This window comes from Cladophialophora immunda (genome assembly GCF_000835495.1).
Source record: "Cladophialophora immunda strain CBS 83496 unplaced genomic scaffold supercont1.1, whole genome shotgun sequence".
NCBI classification, from domain to species: Eukaryota; Fungi; Ascomycota; class Eurotiomycetes; order Chaetothyriales; family Herpotrichiellaceae; genus Cladophialophora; species Cladophialophora immunda.
In genome coordinates, this window is record NW_015622541.1 from 6,856,745 (window position 1) to 6,879,044 (window position 22,300).

Consider the following 22,300-nt stretch of genomic DNA (forward strand, 5'->3'; position numbering starts at 1 on the left):
GTCGCTTTTCCAATGTTTGTTCATGACTAAAGTCTCGGAGCCTCCTCAACAAACTGCCTCCGCTCAGAAAAGTTCTCATGCCAAGACCGGTCACATGTAGCTAGTACGGGATTATGCTATATGTGGCCTAGCACCTTCGGCAAACTTTCTTCTTCAAACTAGACTCCTCGATGCGCAGTTTGGTCATTGTTGATTCCAAAGGGCTTCGGCGGGCGATCGCCAGACGCTCTTCTACAGATTTCGATAGCCTGCCCATCTACCACTCGATCACACATCCTCCAAGCTTGCGACAAGATACGTCCGCAGCCCTTGTCTTCTGCAGCACATTAAATTCTGTCTCTGTCACCCAGTGACCTCGACGACCCCCTCTATACCGGTTGCTCTGGTCCAAGACTTAGGTAACCTCTGAAGAGGTCTCTGGTACGTCTCATCAACCAGTGGTTTTCACTACCAGATCAAACATTCATCATGTCATATCCGACCCCTCCAGGTCTCAATACCTCTCAACCACCAGCTTCACTCCCTGCGCGACCGCCGCCCTCTGCAGTCAGCCCCGCACCAGCCTTCAAGCCATCCTCGACCGCCGCCTCCGCTAAACCAGCCTTCACAGCCTTTGCTCCAAGATCGATAGCAAACTCATATCGCACAAGCAGTCCAGCGCAATACGCGGCAGCGCCAGTCACTAGCTACAGTCCTGCTGCACAGTATCCGCAACCCACCTCACTACCTCAATATGACGCATCGTACTCAAGCGCCCCTCAGATCCGCAACCCTTTCGTGCCGACTCCAGACACATCTTCCTCGGCGAGCCCATATCCAGGCTTTGATGCAGACTATGAAACCCAGGTTCAACAATGGCAAAGCGCATACGTGAATAGAGACGTTGGTACCACGTCCACGCCAAAACCAGCAGGAGGAACTTCCGCAATCCCGACCCAACAAACGAGCACGTCCCACAGAGAATCTGCAACTCAACATAAGGATGATATCCCCAAAACGGTCCATCGCTCTGGCGGCGGTACAAACTGGACTGATCCCACCCTTTTGGAGTGGGACCCGGCACACTTCCGCATTTTCGTCGGCAACCTCGCAGGCGAAGTGACGGATGACTCCCTCCTGAAAGCCTTCGCTCAATACCCCTCGGTCCAAAAAGCTCGTGTGATCCGAGACAAACGCACCACAAAATCGAAGGGGTACGGATTTGTAAGTTTCGCCGATGGGGACGATTACTTCCGCGCTGCAAGAGATATGAACGGAAAGTATGTTGGCAGTCATCCGATTGTGGTGAAGAAAGCTGTGACAGACGTGCGACCCACAAACTCGAAGCAATCAGGACACAAGGGCAAGGGTGGCGCGGGTGGCCATGGAAAGGTAGAGCACGGCGGTGTGCATAAGAAACAACCCAAGACCAAGGGTGGACTAAGGGTTCTTGGTTGAAGACGGCACGCTGTCATTGTCATGACTGGAATGAAGGGTTCGAAACTTTCATCGAGCAGGATGGTAACAGTGGTCCAACCGCCCAACTGAAAGGAGCCATGACCCTTCTGCTTCTCAGTTTTGTCTGGACCCAGAATCGACATGAAAAGCATAATCATATGGTTGAAGCATTTTCAGGGCAGGACATCAGAGAGAAGGGACCACGGCTATCCCTGGGGCCCAGTGACAGACGCATATGTTAACCCAGAACGGCGATCCCACTGTAACGCGTCCTAGTTTCCGAGTCCAAATACTTGGTCACGAATTCATCATATTTGGAGGACCTGTGGCGGCAAGGTTGCACACTATTTCTATGCGACGCTAAAGTCGCTCAAGCAAGGGTATGATGGAAAATACCGTCTGACCCGGCCTCGAGGGACGCGACATTATCAAGCATGCGAGAGTGGGAGGCAATCACTCCTTGTTCCAACCTCACACTTTCAGCCTAGATGAACGCCCCGACATGGGTTGTCGAGGGATAATGCTTCTTGAGCTCTTGACGCCGTTGTCGGGATATATGATGGTCAGGTAGCTATCCAGGTTATGATGCAAGAAGGCTGCCTCCGACCTTCGCTACCGACCTGGAACGCAGATCTCCAGCTGCATTGCAACCAATAGCAGGAGCGGAAGGTATGCTTTCAGCTCGGCCCACCGGTGATATGGCTGTAAGGCAAGAGGAAGAGCATATGGCATAGATACAGGATGAAAAAGGCCTCTCACACCGGAGCGTTCATTTCCAGCCACGCAATCCAGACATGGACAGATGCGGTGCATGGACCTTACAGAAGAAGAACAACAATAAAGAATGTGATAGATGTCTCGAGGAGAAGCGGTAACATATCCCCTCTTGCTGAATACGGGAAGTTCATATCCTCCCGATGACCCATACCGGTGGGTGCAGTGTAGTTTAGAGCCACTCAACTCTAGCCTGCCAGGGAGATGAATACATCTTACAGTGTCTGTCTTGGTCCCGTCTGAATCTCAATCGATTGAGGTGATTTTCGGTTTCGTTTGGAGCTGACTATATGGTATTATTGTACGGCGCTGCCCCGTGCAGCCTCTGCCTATAGATAGATCTCTTCATCCCTGAGCCTTCCTGAGGTCCATCGGCGCTGCCACTGCCAGCGCCAGCACGCAGTAAGAAGGAAGTGCGAAATGGTGGTGATAAGTGACGTCGTGAGTCGTGAGTCGTGAGTCGTGAAACGTAAGTAGTGAGGGGTGACATGTGAGAGATGAGTCGCGAGTAGGCAAACAAGTCAATTATAAGTCGGGAGTCGTAGCGTCATCACGGTCGTCAGGTCAGGCAGTCGTCAGAGTCGTTGGTATATCGCGAGGTAAAGGAAGGAGTAGGAGGAGGAAACGCGGAACATAAACAGCCCACCACAGACCACAGCCCACAGCCCACAAGCTATCCTTCCCACCATATCGTACCCGGCCCATCATAACACATCGCACCCCAATCTTCTCCCCGTCATCAGCATCGTGACCACCTGCAGCGAGGAACATTTTCGGACGAGTCCATCCACCCGTCCAACCATGGACAAAGAGCCCATGCAAAGATAGGAGAGCAAGGGGAAACCGGCGATGAGAGACATGAAATGAAAAGAGGAGCAACGCCATACCCAGACCTCGACTGTCGCAACTCATCTCCGCCGAAGCTGAATCTCCTTCCTCGACCTCCTCTTGTTCGCCGCCATTGTCTCCTCCACAGGAGGACGGCTACCCAGCTTCAAGTCCCTGCTGCGACTCCCCAACGCCATGCGGTCTCCCGAGTGCTTAGCACCGCGTTTCCCGTCCTCGGCGTCCACCACGGCGCCCGTGCTCTCGGGCTCAGCGGCCACGGCGCCCTTGGAGATGTCGTCCGGGTCCAACGTCGGGTCGGGGGCGGCGGGCTTCTTCTCCGCGTTGTGGCTCCCATCAGGCCCCTTGGTGGGCTTGTGTCCGCGGTCCTTGTTGTTGTTGTCGTCGTCGGAATATTCGTTCGGCCGCACGACCTTCAACTTGATCCCTTCGGCCTGGAGCGTCGAGTACACTCTCAGACCCAACACGCAGACGGCGTTCCACGGCTCGTTGGGCCCGTCGCCGTCGTCCTCTGCTCCGCCGCCCGGCGGCTTCAGGCCAGGCCCGTCGATGTCGATGGCCGGGTTGAGGAGCGGCGAGCGGGAGCGGCGCCGGCCACGGCGGACATGGGGCCTGCTGATTCGGCCCAGGCCGGGAGTGAAGGCCGGGGCCGTCGACGAGGTGTCGGACTCGGCGTCGCTGCTGATGTAGGGCGACATGTCGAGTTCCGAGTTCCAGTCGAACGGCGGGAAAGAATCGGTGTCGGACACTGCACCGTCGTCATTCGCGGATCCTCTGTCGTCGCTGGGGTCCCGGCCGCCGTCGCTTTCGCGGTCGATGTCCAGGTCTCTGACTTGGATCTCGTATTCTCGGTCGTCAGCGCCGCTACCGATCCCTAGCATCACGGCTGTGCTGTTGAACGTGTCGCTGCGCAGGGGGGCTTGATGGCGAGGTCCGTGCGACATGCTAGATAGAGGATCCCTCTGTCTTTTGATCACAGAAGTGGTGTCGTTCCCTGAGACGGTGGCTTTGGACGCCTCATGCTCCGGGCGAGACAGTGGGGGCGACTTCGACAATGGCTTGACGTCTGTGACGATGTTGGAGCCGTCGACTTGCACAAGCGCATCACTGGTCCCTGCTGTGGTGACCTCGGGCAGTGCGGGTTGCTTGCCAGGACGATCTTCCGGCTTGCCGTCGCGCTCTTCTGTGTCGGCAACCTTGATCACTTCTTCCAGCGGCTGGACGACATTATTGGCGGTGACTTCTTCTGCTGGCTTCTTTGGAGACACAGGGATCGGGTTGGGCTCCTCGGACAGCTCCGCAGGTTCCTTTGCGGTTACTGTGACGAACCCATTGTCGGAGGACTGCACCTCGATGGATTCAGGTTCGAAGTTCAAGTCTCCCACTTTGTCGGCGTGCCCATTCTGTATTGTTGGAGTGTCCTTCTTGCTCTCTGGACTCTCATTGATCATGCTGTCAAAGGTCCCCTGCCTCTCGACAATCCGCTCGACAGGCTCTTCGTCCGCCTTTCCATTCGCCCGCTTCTTCCTCTCTTTCCTCTCCTTGTTCCTCGCCAATCTCTCTTTCTCCAGCTCATGTCTCTTCTTCTGTCTCTCCCAATGTTTCTTCGCGCGGGCCTTGGCCTTTTCCTTCATCTTTTCCTTTTCTTTCGCCCGTCGAGCCCTCTCGCGGTCTTTGCGATCTTTGCGTTCCGCCTCCGTCTCCACAGCTACTCCCTTGGCGTGTGCCAGGTCGTACGAGAGGCCCATCTGGATGAGCTTTTCGCGTCTTGTGGCGGCGTAGACGGGCAGGACGTCTTCGACGTGTTCCCTGTCCGTGTGTCGGGTGGCCGTGATCTTCATCAGGACCGAGTACGTGCCGGCTTCCAGCTCAATGTCTGTGCTGACAGATCTGGCCATGGCGTAGTTGCCGTTGGACCGGACAATGTAGTCGTTCTCGTCCTCCCTGTCGTCGGACTCGAGGCGGAATTGCAGGTCGAATCCGTAACCGCCCTCCAAGCCCCCGAAATAGGTGTCGTCCAGCTGCGCCAGGACAATCACCACGGGCGCCTTCTCTTCCAGCGTCAGGGAGAACTTGGTGCTGTGATACTCGGCCGACCACGAGACATCGACGCTGGTCCAGCACTGCGTGACGTTCCACTCGGCGCCAAAGATCCTGGTGCGGTCGAAATGCTGGTACGTCTTGAGGAGGTCCTCGTAGCTGATCCAGAAGATGCCGTCGTTGCCGAATTTGTGGTCCAGCAACTGCATCCACTCGGGCGTCCATTCGGAGCTGCCGTCGCTCCATTTGCCCGTCCACTCCTTCTTGCCCCAGGGGTTACGGAGTTTGAGGAGTCTCTCGCCCTTGATCTCCCTCGCGTCCATGATGCTGTAGGCGTGGCCTTCGGAGATTCCTTCGCGTTCGCGCGGCGCCCCGGTGGTGTCGAGCCAGTTGGCGTAGAAGCCCGTGGCGCAGCCAAACAGGAACTTCTTGCCGACCTGCATGAGCTCGTCGCGCCAAAAAGCCTCGCGGTCGAGAATGTCAGTGCTGTAGATCTCGGTCGTCACGCCGCCAGTCAAGTCCTCGATGGCCTCGCCGGTGAATCCGCCGTCGATCGAGGCAAAGTCCCCGTGGGCTTTGGCGTAGGCCTTTTCGAGAAGCGGGAGCCACGTCTCGTTTTCGTCGCTGCACTGCGCAAAGTACAGCGCCCTCGAGCCGGTCAGGTGGGCTTTGCGGTATTCCTCGGCGCTGTCCACGCGGTTGATGTCGTCCCAGACCACCCGCTCGTCCTGGGCTTCGTCGTAGTCGGGCGCTCTGGCTAGAAATTTCCGTCAGCGCTCGCGAGCATGGAGAGCTGTGATCACGCATGGAGACATGAACCCCAGGAGATACTTACTGTAAAGTTTATCATCGATGATGGTGTGCTGCCATTCGCCATCTTAAGAATGGATTAGCATATTTCATTGCCTTTCGCCCAGGGTGTCAGAATCTTACCTCGAAAAAAGACAAAGCCGTAAACACCGACGTCTGGGTGGTCGTGTTTGACACAAACCCTGTCGATCAATCCTTCCATATTGCCCAAACCACACAGTGCCGCCATCAGATAGCAATCTCCATCACGACCCTGGCGCACGTCACCAGCAGTCGGGCCGTTGATGAAAAATTGGGGCTTCTCGAAGATGTCCTAGCTATCGTATTAGCTATGGGTGAATCTCTCAAAACTGCATCCACAGAGCAGAGCAGAATTTACCGTGACCCTCTTGACGCCCTTTGGCTTCATGGAATCGCCCGGCGTGCTGAGCCCGTCGAGACAGTTCCGCTGCCCGGACTTGAGATCCCACTCGATGTCGAAGTGCATGTCCCGGTACTTCTGGTTCAGCCGACGGCACTCCCGGACGATCCTGTCGACGTCCCTCTCGCACTCGGCGCGGGCCTCGTCGTACGACTTGGCGGCGCGCTGGCCGGAGACGGTGCCACGGGGGGTCTTGGCCGCCTTGTTGCGCGCGTAGGGGTTGTTGGGGAGTAGGGTGAAGACTTTGCCGGGGTGTCGGGGGTTCAGCTTGTCCCAGAACTGGTTGACCGTCTCCTGGGGAGGCTGTCGGCGCGGTTTGCGCCGCATCTTGGTGGGCGGTGGTGCGATGGACAGATCCGGAGGTGGAGGACCGTAATAGCGGCCGCCTCCGCCGATGTTGTCTCGGCGATCGTCCATGGTCTTTTTATGAGTTGAGAGGAGAGATGATTCGAGCCCAAATGGATGTATCAGTGACTCAATTAGCAGGTTGCGTGTCCACAGAAGCTCGATGGCAGCTGAAATGCCACGGCCAAACTAGCTCGCTGAACACAGCGGCGGTGGGGAATAGCACAAGGCCCAACGGCGTGGCAGCCTGCCGAACAGTCAAACAATCACCTGAGTCAGACGACACGAGGATGAGACGGGTTGCAAGAGAGATGAAGTCCGTCTTATTAGTCCAACACGAACCAGATCGACAAACATAAAGAACAGAAGTGGATGGTGTGGAACGAGAGGGAGGCTGAAACACCCAAGGAAACAACAAAGACGAAGGCATCAATTTCACCGGCGACAAAAAACACCCGAGCTCGAGGTCGTCAGGCCAGCTCAAGTCGCACGAGGGATCTCGGCCCTGGACCAGTGCACGGCCTACTAGCAGCTACGCCAAATGCCAGACACATCAAGTGGGCGTGCGGCTGAGACGCAGCCAAAAGCCCTGGACTTTTGCGATGCATGCAACGAACGAGTGACGGACGCCACGATGCGCCAGAAAGTGGCATGTTGCCTTTTTGCTGGTTCTTTTGGGCATGGCCTTTGGTTGTTTTGGGCAGAGAATCCTTCAGATGGACGCCTCACTAACCTCAGCGGTGCTGCGGGATGAACCAGTGGCTGGGCAGAACCAGGCAGGATTGTGGCCCCCAACAAGGCCAGCGGTTATCGTCGCCTTCGCCTGGATGCGCAAATGTCCGTGCACTGGGGATGGTCGATGGTCGATGATGACCAAACAATCGAGTATATTGGGAGAGAGTTGCCTTGTACATGGTGAATTCTCCTGTTTTGTCTCGTTCCAAACAACTAAACATGGCGTCTACATTGCTTAGACACAAAGCCACTATTACCATATACCCCGCCTACTAGGTAAGCCCAACAATCAGACGTGCCTGACAGACCTATCCGTCGAGTCACGCTGGTAGCACGATACCCCTTAGAAGCCCTTCTTCTCGGCCACATCATAGTCGCCAAACTCGTCGGGAACAATGACCAAGTTGTCCGAGCGATACGGGTCGACCTTGACTTGCTTGAATTTGCGGGCAGAGACTTTGTTCTCAAACAAGACATCAAGTTCGGCATAGGTGAGGCCCTGGGAGCAGTGTAAGTCACCTGGACAAGATCCAAAATGGGACAGCAGTTTACCTTTGGCTCGGGGAGACGGAAATAGGTCCAGATCAAGCCCAACATGTTCAGACCGCCCCAGAAGAAGCATGTCTTCCCGCGCCACCCCCACGCCGTTGGGTTCATCATGCGAGGTTGAAGAGTGCCAACAATAATACCCATGATATTGTACACGTTACGGGACAGCACAACGGTCTTGATTCGAAGCCGAGTGGACGGAAGCTCAGCCACCAGTGAGTAGCAGACGGGCCCAACGGTGAAATCATAGATGAAGGTGAGGATGAGAATCAAGGCACCAGAAGCCCAACCAATCGAGGTGGACAGGCTGGGAACTCCAAGACCGCCGATGATCATCAGAATGATGAACATAGCCAATTGACCGGCGAGATACAAGGTGCGACGGCCGAAGTGCGGCATCAAGAACCAAGAGAGCACCGTCCCAAGGAAGCCCATGGCACTCTGGCCAACACCGAGGGAGTACGCATTGCTTTCGCTCAAGCCGGCCTGGATCATGAAATAGGTCCCCCAACCGATCATGGGCGATCCAGACGTCTGTTGAATCAACCAGGTGATGCAGGTAACTTCCGTTCGGCGCAGGTCAACGCCCTTGAAGCAGTCCCAGTAGTTGGTCCCCGCGGTTTGCTGGATCTCGAGCTCGTTGGTGTGGATCATCATAGCCAATGTGTCTTCAGCGTTGAATTCAGTGTTCTTTTTGGAGGTCAACCTGAGCAGTGCAGCGCGAGCTTGATCCAGTTTGCCGTGGCGAACAAGCCACCACGGACTCTCCGGTGCAAGGAAGGCAGCGATGCCAATGGGCACCGGCCATACCCACTGGATCGCATATGGCACGCGATAGGCCCACTGGTCAGTCTGGTTCACAAAGCCCTTCAGGACGCCAGCAGCAATAAGCTGACCAATGACCCAGCAGAGGTTGACGTAGGTAGTCAGGTACGGTCTCAACGGCACTGGGGTCACCTCGGCGGCATATGTGGTGGTCAGGGTTTGGAAGACCTAAGGGGAGTGATATCAGCATGATTGCTCGAAGCCTGGATGCTATGGTTGTGAAGGGGTCACTCAAGGCTGCAGCACAGGGATCGAACTTACACCCCAGGGGAGACCGGACAAGACGTAACCGGCGAGTAGCATATGCACATCAACGGCGAAGAAAGTGATGAAAATGCATCCACAGATGAAGGTCAGGGCGCCAATCATGGTCCAGCGGTATCCGATGCGCTCGGAGATGATGCCGTTGAGAAACAGTCCGATGATCTGAGCGGCAGCCGTGCCGTTGGTGAGCGCCGATTGCCAGGCCGCAGAGACCTGGTAAGTTTGGACGCCGTCGACGATCCCTGCGGGCGAACCATACTTGCGAGCAAACGTGGTCAACCCGAAGAAGTTGCCGAGGAGGTAGGTGTCGTATCCCTCCATGATGACGGCGAGAGACAGACAGAAGGAGAACATGATGGCTTTGGGATACAACCGGCAGCCCTCGCGGAAGCCCATCTTGTGTTCCAAGTCTGCGGCAGCTTTGGCATCGGCAGAGAGCTCAGCCAGGTTGGGGACTGCCACAGACATCTTGCGAAGGGTTTCATCCTTCTGATTGAAGACTGTCTCGTCTTGTTGTGCTGCGACAGCTGCAGCAGGGACAATAGACGACCTGCGTCTGGTCGTGTCGTAGGTAGGTGCTCCCATGTTGTTGGCATAGTTGGAGACACTCATGTGGCGGCCAGCACGGCCAGCGCCACTCTCTTCGTCGTGGGCGTAGCTCATCTTGAGAGGCAGTTAGGCTCAGTCAAAGATACGGGCAATGAAGCATGCGGCCTCGATGGTCCCGAGTTAAAACAGTGAGATAGCGTAGCTGCCCAAACACCTGGGCCTGTGGTCGAAGGATGCGAGCCTCCAAGGAAGGGGTTTACCACGGCCATATATACTCTTGTACCTGGTGATCGAGCTTCCCTTCCTCTGGTGAACCCAAATGACGCAGTGACATCTCAAGACAGCTAGGGCAGCAGTGTGCGCAAAGCATAGCTCTCGGTCGCATTGACATCTGCCAATAGCAAAGAGGTCGCCGGAGAAATTTCCAATCAGCGCGACTCGAATCAGCTGGGGGCTCGCATGATCGAGGTACGAGTTACCCAAACCAATGTTGCTCAGTCTGCACCATTGGCTTGTCCAAAAGTTCGCTGAGCAAGGCTAAGCGAGTTGGTCAAGGTCAGGCGGGTCAGGTGTTGCCAGCTCACAGACCAATGGATCCGAGTGGAGAGGCTACCAAGAGGCTTGGATGGTCCCAGAGCCTTCCCACAAACGCAGGTGGACATGCAGTCCGCGAGGGAAAAACAGGCGACGAGTGGTCGTTGGCTGGCCTGGGCGGTGAGCAGTGGAGCAGGTGCTGAAGATCGCAGAAATGGCCGGCAAAAGAGTGGAGAGATTGGCAAACAGCCTCGCTTTCCCATGTGCCACCCTGTCTCGCTCCTCTCCCCCTCGATGACCCCAGCAGACCTGGTTGCTTACCAAAACGGGCGACTTTAGACTCTCAGGATGGTGCCCTAGCTGCTGATGGTGAGCCAAACCCCGCACTCTGGCCAAAGAGCCCACTTGTGTCAAGCCCCAGATCGTCTCCACCATGTCGATGGCTGGGGCAACTTGATGTCTGGGTTTCCAACATGCCTCCGGACCAATCTGTCTCCCAAAGTCTGTTTCTCTCCAGGTGTTGGGCTGCGGGCAGATGCTCGGCGCTTTTGGTGATCTGGGGGATCAGCTCTCTCACCCACATTCCTCGGTAAGCCGCCGCCCGTCCACAGACAGGTCTTTGCCGTCCTTCTCTGGAAATAGAGTCTCCTGATGTGCGTGGGAGGATCCGCGCTTTGTGTTCGTCGAGGTGGTGCCGACAACCGCATGGATCATTGCAACCTCTGTAATCAAGATAACTCGGCAGCTACGAGTCTGCATTCCTATCTGAGGTTGAGATGCGACCGGCGAAATTGTGATCCCTGTCGATTGCAGCAGCCATCTGCCCCCTTGTCACCAACAAACGAAGCCTGAGCCTTCAGCCTCGAGTAGCTGCAGTAGGTCTAAACTTCGCCGAGTTCTTGTTGCATCGAGATCTGTCCGGGCACTAAGCGAAATGGAAAACGTCACCACTTGGGCGGGTTGTTGGTGTCAGAGAGGTTGTAGGTACCGTTGTTGCCGAATGTTCCTGTTGCCTCTCGCTAAACTATGTCTATCATTGATGATCTCCTCGTCACTCTGTTGGTTTTCCTCGAGCCTAGCAGACGACAGGACTGAATCAGGACGGGCTAAAGACAAAGGTTGCGTGGGTGGCTTGGCCTTCGTGTTGAGGAGGGGTTGTCGGTTGGCATTCCACGGCGGAAATGACAACACCCTCTTGTTCGCACTAGGCTCTGACATCAAGGATTGGAAAAAAGGGTGCACTCAAGCGACAGTGTTCTTCCCTCTTTTTCCTTGTGGCATTCATGGTTGAGACCAGTTGCACCATAGCTTAGAAAAGGACTAATGCATAAATCGGCGAGCCCTCGTTTCCATGTCAGAACGCACTTCAGTATCCACGGTTTCGGGGTTGAGGCTGTCGAGGAAGACCCGCTCGTGAAGACTTTCTGGGGGTCTCGTTCTATGCAAGCTGCCGTCATCATGCGCATGAAGACGCCTGCCTCACAAATGGATACTCCGTGCACTAGGCTGCTCTCATGTCAGTGATGGCCTGGCTACCTTCGCACGGGCGGGCGGAAATGCGCAAGCCGGGTTACAAGTCCTGCATTTGGACACTGAAAGAAAACGCCTGCCAGGCTTGGTGGGGAGTCCATTTGGCGGTTAGTGTGCCTCCTTACTGTGCTAGGAAACTTGTTGCGGTCTGGCGATGCATGAAGGCTTGCAGCAGTGTGATTCCTGCAATCTCGGCGCGTAAGCTGTGCCCTACCAGGCCAGGGCGCTAGCAGCCTCAACATCCTGGACGAAGAAGAGACATTCGATGGATTTGGGTCGCAGTAGACATGTCGAAGGGTGCGTTTGTTGAGTGGAGGAGTGAACAAAGGGGAAAGGCTTGCCAGAAGCAACTGCTGGGCTGCGCAAAAAAGTAGGGCCGAGAATTTTGCCGGCCGCAGGACCGCAGGATCGCAGGGAACCACAGCGGGACCAGGTATGGAGCATCGAGTATAGAGAACATCTCATCACACAATCCACAATTACTCCGGCCGCAGCACACTTTTCATTCTATCGACGTTCGAGATTTCTACCCGTTTCAGCTAATGAAACGGTCCAGGGGTTCTCAATTCTTGCAGCGGCAGGTTCTACGTACCACGTTGCGGAGAGATTGATCGTTTGCGACGGCAGCGGGAGACCTCTTGCCTCGATGTGATCTGTCGCTTTGCACTGGAGCGTCCTTCAATCGCACTCATCGGGCTCTCCCAGATCCTCCATTTACTCATCTTCCAGGTCTGCATACCCTGCGAATGCATCGAGAACCCCATCCACTGCTGAGGCCGGTGAGAGGACGTCGAAAAGGTTCCTGTGAGGGGGTGACCTCTATTTCCACTGCTCATGAAGCTTGACCGTTGATATCCAGGTTCGACATTGCCTCCTCTGCTGTCTTTCCCACCTCAACTCGTTCCTTCCCCTTGCCTTCGATCGATCCGTCTGGTTTGGCTGTGACATTGGCCGTGCCTGGGTATCTCGAGCCTTTGTCCTTGGGTTGCTTCTTCTTCTTCGCAGGCTCGGGAGGAGGGTAGGCTTTCCTCTCAATCTCTTGCCATTCCGGTGATGCCTGGAATTCGGCCTGAATAGGAGCCAGCAACTCCACAAGAGCAGCAGAAGCGCCAGATTTGAGCAATTGTGGGGTGAGCTTGTCGGCTTGGTAATCCCCCTTCAAGGTCTCGATATCATGATAAACCAGCGGCTCTCCTTCTCCTTCTCTTCTCTCGCACACGAAGGTTCCTTTTCCCTCCGGATCCCGAAGAGCGCTAATGGGCAGTAACACATACTCGACGAAAGATATCAGGCCATTTCCTTCGACTTCTCCTGCGGCGGCATAGGCTTTGCGGAGCTTCTTTCTGACTACCTCAGCCGTGTCGAGAATGTCAATTTTGGAGTCGGGGTCTGATGCAGACATTTTGCCTCCAGCCAGACCGGGCACCATGGGATTCATCAAGTGTGCTCGTTCTTTGTAGCCAATCTTGGGGAGTGTCTCTTGCGCCAGAGCAAAGATTTTGCGCTGATCAACTCCACCAAACTGTGCATCGACCCCCAAATGCTGCTCATCTAGTGCCTGCATCAACGGATAGATCAACCCCGATAATGTGGCATTTTCAACCTGTTTGACGACCTCAGCACCAGCCTTCTTGGCATCATGCTCTGTGACCACGCTACTCAGTCGAAAGACATCCATGGTATAATCTGCACTTAACTGGTAGGAGGAGCCGAGAACGAATTCCAACTTCTCCAAACTCACACCGACTGCCTTGAGGAGGGATTGAATAATGTATTTGTAGTATTCCGCCCGGAATTTGACCAGTTCGATTGGCGCTTTCAAATTGTCGAGAAACCCGTGAATGTCCGCAAGGAGGATCTTGACCCGACAGCCCGCTCGGAGGAAGTGCGCAATTTTCATCATCGGCACGAAGTAGCCGCAGTGCGGTCTTCCTGTCGTAGCAGTGCCCCAGTAGATTATCAATGGTCTCTGCTCTTTCAGAATGACATTTTCCAGGATATCTTCGTGTAGAACCTCCTGCAACTGGTCTTTGATCAAGGCGAGCTTCTCCTGCGGAGACAGCTCTTTGCCCGCCATGGTGGGCAGGGTGAGATGGGGGAGCGGTGCGGCGGTGCTGAAGGAGTGTAGGGAGAAGACTTCAAGGCCTGTAGATAACAAACTTGGAGCGCAAGTTCGTGATGTTGGCGGAGGAGTAGAAAATGGAAGCGCCGACAAGAGTATCTTAAGACCAAGTCGGTTGTCTTCGCAGAGCGGTCGTCTGTGACTCCCAAGATGAGTCAATTGGCGGAGGGCGGCGTGAGCGGGCAATTTTCACAGATGCCCGCAATTCAGCCGAACTGCGGGCGCGGAAATCTCTTGGCAGGGACCATCTCCTCCCAGCCAATCAAACGCGTCTCTGGCCTAAACAAACACTGCGCATGGGACAACCTTGCAGCACTACCTTACATCGACCTGTGAAGAATTCCGTTGTAGCTTCAGGGTGAGGACTGTGCATACTGTTCGCTGCCTCTGTATCGGCATACTAACCTCTAGGTCCTTCGCCACATCGTAACCTTACTGCCGTCTTCAGGCAGAGGCAACGCGGACATTGCAATATTCAAGGCGGCCCCTTAACGCTGTTTTCCTGTTACCTTACGACCAGGCTTTGCTCTCCTGACAGCAGGTAGATGAATCAATAGCGGTTATCGGAACAAGATGGAGAACTACCAGAAAATCGAAAAGGTCGGCGAAGGTGAGAGTGGACACTGCTACAAGTTCCAATTCCCGCATCTGACTGACAATTCGGCGACCAGGCACATATGGCGTTGTATACAAGGCTCGAGACCTCTCCAATGGCGGCCGAATCGTTGCTCTCAAGAAGATCCGTCTAGAAGCCGAAGACGAAGGCGTCCCCAGCACTGCAATCCGCGAGATCTCCCTGTTGAAAGAAATGAACGATCCGAACATCGTGCGTTTACTGAATATCGTTCACGCCGACGGCCACAAGTTATACCTCGTCTGCGAGTTCCTTGACCTTGACCTGAAAAAATACATGGAGGCATTACCAGTATCCGAGGGTGGACGAGGCAAGGCCTTGCCCGAAGGCTCGAACTTGGACATGCAGAGACTCGGGCTGGGCAAGGATATGGTCAAGAAGTTCATGGCACAGCTGGTTGAAGGTGTTCGATACTGTCACAGCCACCGTGTCTTGCACCGAGACCTGAAACCCCAGAATCTTCTGATTGATCGCGAGGGCAATCTCAAGCTGGCTGATTTTGGTCTTGCACGAGCTTTTGGTGTCCCCCTGAGAACGTATACTCACGAAGTTGGTCAATTCGCTCCTCCTGCCTCAAGCCGTCGCTAACTGAGATCATAGGTTGTCACACTCTGGTACCGTGCCCCAGAGATTCTCCTCGGTGGACGACAATACTCGACGGGTGTAGACATGTGGTCCGTCGGCGCTATCTTCGCTGAAATGTGCACCCGCAAGCCTCTATTCCCTGGCGACTCTGAAATTGATGAAATCTTCAAAATCTTCAAGTAAGCCTCCCACCCCGCAGCGCTCATCAGCGTCGTGTCTCGACTAACGCGAAGCAGACTGCTCGGCACCCCGGATGAAACGACTTGGCCTGGCGTCACATCATTTCCAGACTTCAAAACCTCCTTTCCCAAGTGGCGCCGAGAACCAACCTCCAAATTCGTCCCCAACTTGGAACCGGCCGGTCTTGAATTGCTGGATGCGATGCTCGAGTACGACCCTGCGCATCGCATCTCGGCCAAGGCAGCGTGCAATCATCCGTACTTCGCGGCTGGATCGGCTGCCTATTCCCAGCGTGGACCCGGCGTGGTCAGAACGAACGGATTTCATTGATATCAAGACTTGAACGTGGACGATGCATCTGTGGAATGTGGAATGAGTTCAAGGGGGAGGGGGGCGTCCACGTCAGTTAAACTGGTCAAAAGTGCCTGCCAGCAAACGGACTATGATATTTGTTACCGAGCTGTGCATTGAAACGAGCGGCACAGGATCGGAGTGAGATCGGCGCGGGCTGGGTGGACGGGCATGCTGGGCTGCACTGGGCAAAAGGGCCGGGTTGTAATGAGTTATGTATGTTTTGGGCTAGAAACGACGAGCGCAAGGGGTTTGAGTGAGGCCTTCTTCGGGGACCCCCTTCTACGCGCTGACCACAGGAGTTCCATGGCAACAGAGCTGCTTTGAACGAGTGCATGTCCGGCGAAATCTCCATACTCTTTCGATGTGCGTGTAGCTGCCCGGTCCGACATCGAGTGCTATTGTTGACGGGGTGGTCCGAGACATCCACATGAACGCAGATTGGAAGCGATTTCTTTCCACATCCCGCCCTTATTCCGCATTCTAGACTTTGGATGGGGGCCCGATGCAGTCTTGAGTCTGTGGAGTAGTAACACAGGATAGATTTATAACTGGCTACGGCTATAGCTGTGGCTATGTGAGAGCAGCGACTACGGATCTTCACTTGTCAACTTTCGCCCCAGCTGCTGCTCATCCCGTTGAAGCCCGTTGAAGCCGTGGGAGGGCGCTTCCTCTCCTCTGCTCAGCCTTCTGACATCCAGACGAGAGACGACATCTCACGCGTGGTCCTTGTCCACCAACGTCTCCTGCGTTGCCGGCCCACTCACGCTGGCCACGCTCTTCCTCTTGCCCACGTAGGAACTGGCCTGCAACATGTTCAACTTGTCCTCCTCGCTGTCGAGCTTCTTGAAGTTGAGCCAGAACAGGACGCCGCCCGCGCCGGCCAGGACGGCGACGACGCCGTAGTTCCACACGAGCAGCGGGTCGGCCGACAGGGCGACGAGGCCCTGGGCGATGGCGCTGGAGAAGGCGTTCATCAGGAGGTTGATGGCCATGACGAAGCTGCGCATGTTGTACGGCGCCTTGGTGAAGGCGTACTCCAGCGACGTGATGCTCGCCATGATCTCGGAGAAGCCGATCAGCACGTACGGCACCGTCTGCACCCACACGTTGATCGGCGCCGGGCCCGCGCAGTCCGGGTCCGACGCGTGGTGGCCGCACGGCGAGAGCCGGTAGATGTACACCTGGATCACGCACGCGGACACCATGGCCAGACTGGCCAGCGCGAACCCGAACGCGATGCGCTTGATTGGGGTGAAGTTGATCCGCGCTTTGCGGAGGGCGGGGTAGACGACGAAATCCATGAACGGGATGAAGATGATGATGGAGATCGGGTTGAGGTTTTGGATGATGCTGGTTTCTCGTTAGCGTCGTGGAACTGTGTACGCGGAGGTTGAAGGGGTCCTGCAGTCCTCGTGCAGGTCTCTGGGAAGACTTACTCGTTGGGAACGCCGTTGAGTTCCATGACGCTAGAATGTGTAAGCGACTGGTCAAGTTTCCCGATTTCGCGTCCAAGAGGAGTCACTCACGCAGCTTGAGACGTCAGGTTGCCCGTCATCTGGCCATAAGCAAGCCAGTAAAGAGGCAGGTACAAAAAGACGGCACACGCCTTGAGTCCGCGACGGACTTCTTCAACCCAAGCGTCGTCGAACGTCATCCACGTCGGTCGTTGAGCGGCGGGAATGTTGGAAGGTTTCACCCGTTCCCAAAAGTCCGGAGCAGACAAGTTCTTGTACGTCCTGACTGGGTTGATGCTCCATCGACCCTTGGACGCATAGGTCCACAGATGCCAGAACTTGGCCACGATAGAGCCAGTGGGAGGAGTCAACACGTAATGCTTGCGGCATACTATGAGCACCACGGGCGCAAACAAGAACAAACATGTGGGGAGCATGTAGGCGAGCCAGAAGCCGACATATTTCTCGCAATAAACCATGCCCTGCGGTGTTTGTTAGCATTGAAGAGCGCTGGCGGGACAAATAAACCGTGAAGTGTTCCTGCGACAACGAAGGCACCGAGATTGGGAGGGACTTACGATTTGTCCGACCAGAGAGCCGATGTTGATGCAGAGGTAGAAGTAGAGGAATATTCGAGAGGTCGTCACTGTTGGATCCACGATGACACGCTCGCCCGATGGGAGCACCTCGATCCTCTTCTTGGTCTCTGTTTGTTGCTCTGCCAAAAGTGGAGCGATGTTCGACTTGAAGCCACCAGTTCCAACACCGAGAATGATAAGTCCGATGGAGAAGGCGGCGAGAGCAGAGCTTCCGTGAGCAATAACACTCGGGGCTGCTGAGGCTGTCAAGATGACATGTCCCACAATTGCACAGACGATGGCGGCGTGGATGGTTTTGTAGCGACCCCAGTGAGCATCGGCAATGTATCTGCATTTCTGTCAGCGTGGCCTAGCGGCGATGCACTCTGATAGCAACAGCTTGTTCAAAATCAACATCCCTTCACCTCAGAGGAGACTTACGCGCCCAGCAGAGGCATCACATATGCCCAAAACTGGTTGAAAGTCACGAGTCCCGTCGAGGCTCGCTGGCCCATTCCCAGCGCACCAGACTGACCCTCATGGCCTGCCCCGGTCGTAGAGCCTTCGGGAAGAGGCTGCTGAATGAAATTGACAACTGAATTGAATCAGCGAGTGCCTCGTGTTGCAGGGCCCCGTGAGTGCAACTTACAGACAACGGTGGTGCCATAGTAGGAGAATCGCTCGCACAGCTCAACAAAAGCGACAGTGAAAGCAGGCCAAGGAATCTTTCCTGAGACTCGGCGAAGAGTGTGAAGATCGGCCTCAGTAACTTCGTCGTCGGATGAAGAGTTCGTCTCTTGAAATGAGGTCACATCAATGGAACCACGCCCCAGGCGCTTCTCCGCCACAGTGCCAGCAAGGGCCGCATCGTCCACCTGAGCCTGGGCAATAATGGGAGCCTCGTTAGAAGCGATAGCACTCATATTTGCAAGATGTTATGATTGAGACTGATGAGGCAAGAGTAATCATCTGCTCTGATGTCGGAGCGAAGCATGGGTCGTCTCTGCACAAATATATATCTCGATCCCATTTTTGCCATCGAAAGCATTCATTTGCATATCACTAGAACGTAGGCCCGGAGCAGTCCGACAAATGAGGAAGGTGTCGTTGGTCGTTATCAATGGGAGGCAGAGTGGCACAATAGTGATGCATCCCAAGGACTTGGCGACATGGTTCAAATGTCTTGGTACAGCAGGCTTAAGCGGATAGGATCATTGACAGGCAGTTTTTGACCACACACCAGCCCGCCAACTGATGTGATGGACAAGCTTGATAACCAAGGTGGCCATACCTTTACTTGAACTTCATTGGGGAATTCTTTCTGGGTGGTCGCGTGTCACAGGATAGCCGTGGTGGTTGTTGTACCACCTACCGTTGGTAAGCTGCAGACATGTTCCTTTTGTTGGCAAAACAAAGTGCCATGTACCGCGTGCACGATGCTGAATAGCTACACAGAGCTCCTCGTCCATATGCACATCAACCTCGATGAGACAGGTGATGGGGGTGATTTGCGTCCAGAATGATGGTGTAGAAAGGAGAGGGGGTCTTTCGCCACTGAATGGAAAACTGCGTCTATTGCTTCTCTGCCTCAGATCTCCCGCGCCCCAGCTGCAGATCGCACCATTCCGCTGTCTTGGCAGTCTTGGCCCTGCTAGTTAATCAGACGGAGCGAGGCAAGTGTAACGTCAACTTAGCGAGAAAAAGGACAACGAGGAAGGACGTACAAAAATACTACCTGGTGAGCTCGTTGTCTCGCGACACTCCTCGCGGTCCACCAGACCTCCGGTTCCTCACGGCTACGTACGGCATCAACTGATAGGGTGAGATAGGAGATACTGGTCCAAAGCTCCCCATAATTACGGCCTAGGAATTACCCATATTGGCTAACCATGACCGCCCTGGCAGGGAAGGGGCTCGTCCAGAGATGACATTACCTCGGTAGGTTCCGAATCGGCACTGTGGTCTCAAGAGCTCGAGTTGCTCATCAAACTCAGCCCATATTAAGCCGTTGACCTGGGTTGTCGTGACAATGGCTCTTGAAGCCTTCCTGGAATTCGTCCTTATACCCCTTGGATCGCCACGGATCGCCTATCTTTTCCCTTTAACTATTTCCGCTGGAGAATCCGCTTTATCGTCTCCGTGATGCCGACACCACCGACAAGCCGTTCGTTGGGTGCCGTGGTGTTGTGGGATCATCGCTGTTGGAGTCCAGAGAAAAGCCATGTGATTTCCGAACAAAGCCTCATTCGTTAGTGAAATCTCTTCATCACTCTACACCACTTATTTTCGTTTATACGGTCTCCTGGCTGCCTTGAAGTTATAGAGTCTTCTTGGTGCATTGTATACGAAACACAATGTTCTGTCCCGTGCTGTTCGTCCTGTCCTATCAACTCATTCATGTTGCGCAGTTGCGCAAATTGCAAGTATCTTGATTTCTCCATCTGTGGATGTCCTTCTCGCACAGGCGAGGAGGCATTCTCTATAGAATCCTCCCCCAAATCGGCTTCTGCGATGTTGCTCCCGTATACACCCGTTTTATGCGCAACCTTACGCCCGCAAGAGACTGCGGCTATACTGCAGTCTCTGCGTCGGCAACGTCGAGGCTGTGACGAGGCGGAAGTTGAATATATATGTCCAAATCGGGTAATTGGTCGGTGAGTGGCGACGTTGACCTCGCAGCCTGACAATACATTTGTTCGTGTATCGGGGACCTCCCTGCTGTCAGGAGTCAAACCTGTCCCAGTCAGCACTTTCTTTTCGCTGGCAAACTGGCGACAAATGAAAATGGTGTGCTCGTATCTGCAGCAATCCGCTTTGAGCATTGCCATGGAAAAAATTCTGCCTGCCATTACGACGCCGGTTTGGTTCGCACATGCAAGGCATCTCCCTGCTTGGAATATCAACCTCCCAGTCCCCCCTGAGTACGGGGTCATCTGACTCCCGGGGAACTGGGGTAAGAAACTTTGAGAGATTGACGTCTGCCAGGGCCAGGCTGACTTGGTTTGCACATGCAAGGCATACTCAGCGCCGCATGGATATGAGACGACGTTGTTGTCTGGGGACTGTTTAAAATGGAGGACCTCCTCGACTTTCTAGTTCATCTCTAGATTCTTTTTCAACCCATCGATACCTGACCTTCCGACCACATTTTAGTACGCTTTCTCGGACGTTGAGCAGGTATGGCTTTCATCAAGCTTAAACACGGGGACGAACTTAGCCTTACTATCAAACCACCGCCTACTCCGCCTTGTATGTCAGCCCTTCCTTCGGGCCAAACTGGCCTCAAAAGTTTTATTCTACTAACGAGAGGTGCCCAAGGGCCGATTACGCCAGGGCCTCCTTGCGTAGCTTGGCAGATACACGAAGATGGCTCATTCAAGGTTTTCAGTACGTTAAACATATTTTTTTCCGTTTTACCCCTCTCCCGGAGGCCTTCAACTGAGAAAGAAAAAGTAACTGATTATATTTTTATTAGCTGCAACCCAAATACCTGATCTGGAGGCATTTAGGCCCCTTGAAATTGGCGGTTTGAGTTCGCACCTTCAATCACAATTAGTCGCATCTGACGAGAATATAGCACCCGTTGAAGGAGCCGTGGCGTTAACAGCGACCGAGTCGCATGGAGAAGCCGGTGCGTCCATCATGTCACCAGTGCCCAGTTTCCCCGACTATTCCAGAAGCTAGAGGACTTACAAGATATGTATCTTCAGGCCCGGCGGCGCACGGTGAGGACGGCAAACCAAAGAAGTATTCGAGGCGCGAGGCCCTGATGATCCAGAGCGAGTCTCTGCGTATTGCAGCCAGGGCAGTCTCGTTGCAGAGCGAGGCCGTTCGCAAAGAACTCGAGGCCCTGGATAAGGTGGCCTCGTAAAGGTAGATGGAATTTGGAAATTCCAGAGGAGACTCTAGGGGGCAGAACTTTGATTTATTAGCTTCCATCGCAGAACAAAAGCAGATGACAACTGAGGCCAAGGGTTGGGAACACCTAATGCGGGACACAGGGGCCTCGCCTAGTGCACATAACTCTTGGATCCTCCGTTTCTAAATCTGCCGTGGCTGCTGGTGGGAATTTGTCGCTTAAGTACATTCGCTTCAATGATCAATGTTGTATGGGAACAACTTCTGAACCCGAAATGAAGGAGTCGCCGTTTGGGTATCGTTGCTGTCCAAAGATGCCTACGGTTGTTTCTCGATACGATACCTCCGCGATGGCCGAAAGTATTTTCTTTAGATGTGAGCATTAGATAACGAACATACTGATACGAAAATGACGTATTCAAGGCATTTGTTAATATGCCCGTCCAATCTGCCGGAAGTCGATCTGAGGGACTGGCCTAGGTCTTTCTCCCCAGGCGCCCCATGGGTGAGGCGGTTGGGTCAGTGTTGCCCCCTCCGGATCTTCGCCGTGATCACGGAGGTCTGGATAATTCACCGTGCTCGCTCCTTGGTTGTTTGCATCCTCCCCATGATATTCGAAGTCGGCTTGATTTGCGGGGATCTGACTCTCGCTAACATCTCCAATACTGGGAAATCTCCGAGCTATGGATGACGGGGCGGCGACGAAATTGGTAGAGGAACTAGATAGCCAGGAACCATCTTTAGGAGGCCGGAGCTCATGTACCTGAAGGTATAGAGTTCGATCGAGATCTGCAACCTTCATCAAATGGCCAGGGCCCGAGATTGGAATACCGTTTGAACTGAGTCCCCAGATGGTCCGACTCCGGCGCTCAAAAA

General features: G+C 54.6%; 6 protein-coding genes across 6 annotated transcripts; 2 read left to right on the forward strand and 4 right to left on the reverse strand.

Moving 5' to 3' along the window:
- Window positions 1-74: 74 nt before the first annotated feature.
- Window positions 75-2,434, forward strand: PV07_02009 (uncharacterized protein). Its single transcript, XM_016388595.1, has one exon. The coding sequence runs from the start codon at window positions 469-471 to the stop codon at window positions 1,435-1,437; it is 969 nt and encodes a 322-aa protein (XP_016255523.1). The 5' UTR covers window positions 75-468; the 3' UTR covers window positions 1,438-2,434.
- Window positions 2,357-7,062, reverse strand: PV07_02010 (uncharacterized protein). The gene is made up of 4 exons (XM_016388596.1): window positions 6,287-7,062; window positions 6,031-6,220; window positions 5,933-5,974; window positions 2,357-5,854 (listed from the first exon to the last, which is right to left on the reverse strand). The coding sequence occupies exons 1-4, from the start codon at window positions 6,743-6,745 to the stop codon at window positions 3,120-3,122; spliced, it is 3,426 nt and encodes a 1,141-aa protein (XP_016255524.1). The 5' UTR covers window positions 6,746-7,062; the 3' UTR covers window positions 2,357-3,119.
- A 460-nt stretch (window positions 7,063-7,522) lies between these two features.
- On the reverse strand, window positions 7,523-9,836 carry PV07_02011 (uncharacterized protein). The gene is made up of 3 exons (XM_016388597.1): window positions 9,044-9,836; window positions 7,961-8,950; window positions 7,523-7,907 (listed from the first exon to the last, which is right to left on the reverse strand). The coding sequence occupies exons 1-3, from the start codon at window positions 9,707-9,709 to the stop codon at window positions 7,752-7,754; spliced, it is 1,812 nt and encodes a 603-aa protein (XP_016255525.1). The 5' UTR covers window positions 9,710-9,836; the 3' UTR covers window positions 7,523-7,751.
- Window positions 9,837-12,088: 2,252 nt separating this feature from the next.
- PV07_02012 (tyrosine-tRNA ligase) lies at window positions 12,089-13,956 on the reverse strand. Its single transcript, XM_016388598.1, has one exon. The coding sequence runs from the start codon at window positions 13,734-13,736 to the stop codon at window positions 12,492-12,494; it is 1,245 nt and encodes a 414-aa protein (XP_016255526.1). The 5' UTR covers window positions 13,737-13,956; the 3' UTR covers window positions 12,089-12,491.
- A 123-nt stretch (window positions 13,957-14,079) lies between these two features.
- Window positions 14,080-15,969, forward strand: PV07_02013 (cyclin-dependent kinase 1). Its single transcript, XM_016388599.1, has 4 exons — window positions 14,080-14,391; window positions 14,453-14,964; window positions 15,016-15,179; window positions 15,237-15,969. The coding sequence occupies exons 1-4, from the start codon at window positions 14,355-14,357 to the stop codon at window positions 15,508-15,510; spliced, it is 987 nt and encodes a 328-aa protein (XP_016255527.1). The 5' UTR covers window positions 14,080-14,354; the 3' UTR covers window positions 15,511-15,969.
- A 61-nt stretch (window positions 15,970-16,030) lies between these two features.
- On the reverse strand, window positions 16,031-19,104 carry PV07_02014 (uncharacterized protein). Its single transcript, XM_016388600.1, has 6 exons — window positions 18,216-19,104; window positions 18,008-18,161; window positions 17,567-17,915; window positions 17,061-17,470; window positions 16,971-17,000; window positions 16,031-16,884 (listed from the first exon to the last, which is right to left on the reverse strand). The coding sequence occupies exons 1-6, from the start codon at window positions 18,487-18,489 to the stop codon at window positions 16,248-16,250; spliced, it is 1,854 nt and encodes a 617-aa protein (XP_016255528.1). The 5' UTR covers window positions 18,490-19,104; the 3' UTR covers window positions 16,031-16,247.
- Between the last annotated feature and the right edge of the window lie 3,196 nt (window positions 19,105-22,300).

Coding starts and splice junctions, on each gene's coding strand:
- PV07_02009 (XM_016388595.1), top strand. CDS start 469: ATGTCATATCCGACCCCTCCAGGTCTCAATACCTCTCAACCACCAGCT.
- PV07_02010 (XM_016388596.1), bottom strand. CDS start 6,745: ATGGACGATCGCCGAGACAACATCGGCGGAGGCGGCCGCTATTACGGT. Junction 5,975..6,030: donor CGGCTTTGTCTTTTTTCGAG/GTAAGATTCTGA, acceptor TCCATTCTTAAG/ATGGCGAATGGCAGCACACC. Junction 5,855..5,932: donor CATCGATGATAAACTTTACA/GTAAGTATCTCC, acceptor GGAAATTTCTAG/CCAGAGCGCCCGACTACGAC.
- PV07_02011 (XM_016388597.1), bottom strand. CDS start 9,709: ATGAGCTACGCCCACGACGAAGAGAGTGGCGCTGGCCGTGCTGGCCGC. Junction 8,951..9,043: donor TGTCCGGTCTCCCCTGGGGT/GTAAGTTCGATC, acceptor CACTCCCCTTAG/GTCTTCCAAACCCTGACCAC. Junction 7,908..7,960: donor TCCGTCTCCCCGAGCCAAAG/GTAAACTGCTGT, acceptor CACTGCTCCCAG/GGCCTCACCTATGCCGAACT.
- PV07_02012 (XM_016388598.1), bottom strand. CDS start 13,736: ATGGCGGGCAAAGAGCTGTCTCCGCAGGAGAAGCTCGCCTTGATCAAA.
- PV07_02013 (XM_016388599.1), top strand. CDS start 14,355: ATGGAGAACTACCAGAAAATCGAAAAGGTCGGCGAAG. Junction 14,392..14,452: donor AATCGAAAAGGTCGGCGAAG/GTGAGAGTGGAC, acceptor TTCGGCGACCAG/GCACATATGGCGTTGTATAC. Junction 14,965..15,015: donor TGAGAACGTATACTCACGAA/GTTGGTCAATTC, acceptor CTGAGATCATAG/GTTGTCACACTCTGGTACCG.
- PV07_02014 (XM_016388600.1), bottom strand. CDS start 18,489: ATGAGTGCTATCGCTTCTAACGAGGCTCCCATTATTGCCCAGGCTCAG. Junction 17,001..17,060: donor AACCTGACGTCTCAAGCTGC/GTGAGTGACTCC, acceptor TACACATTCTAG/CGTCATGGAACTCAACGGCG. Junction 16,885..16,970: donor CTCAACGGCGTTCCCAACGA/GTAAGTCTTCCC, acceptor ACGAGAAACCAG/CATCATCCAAAACCTCAACC.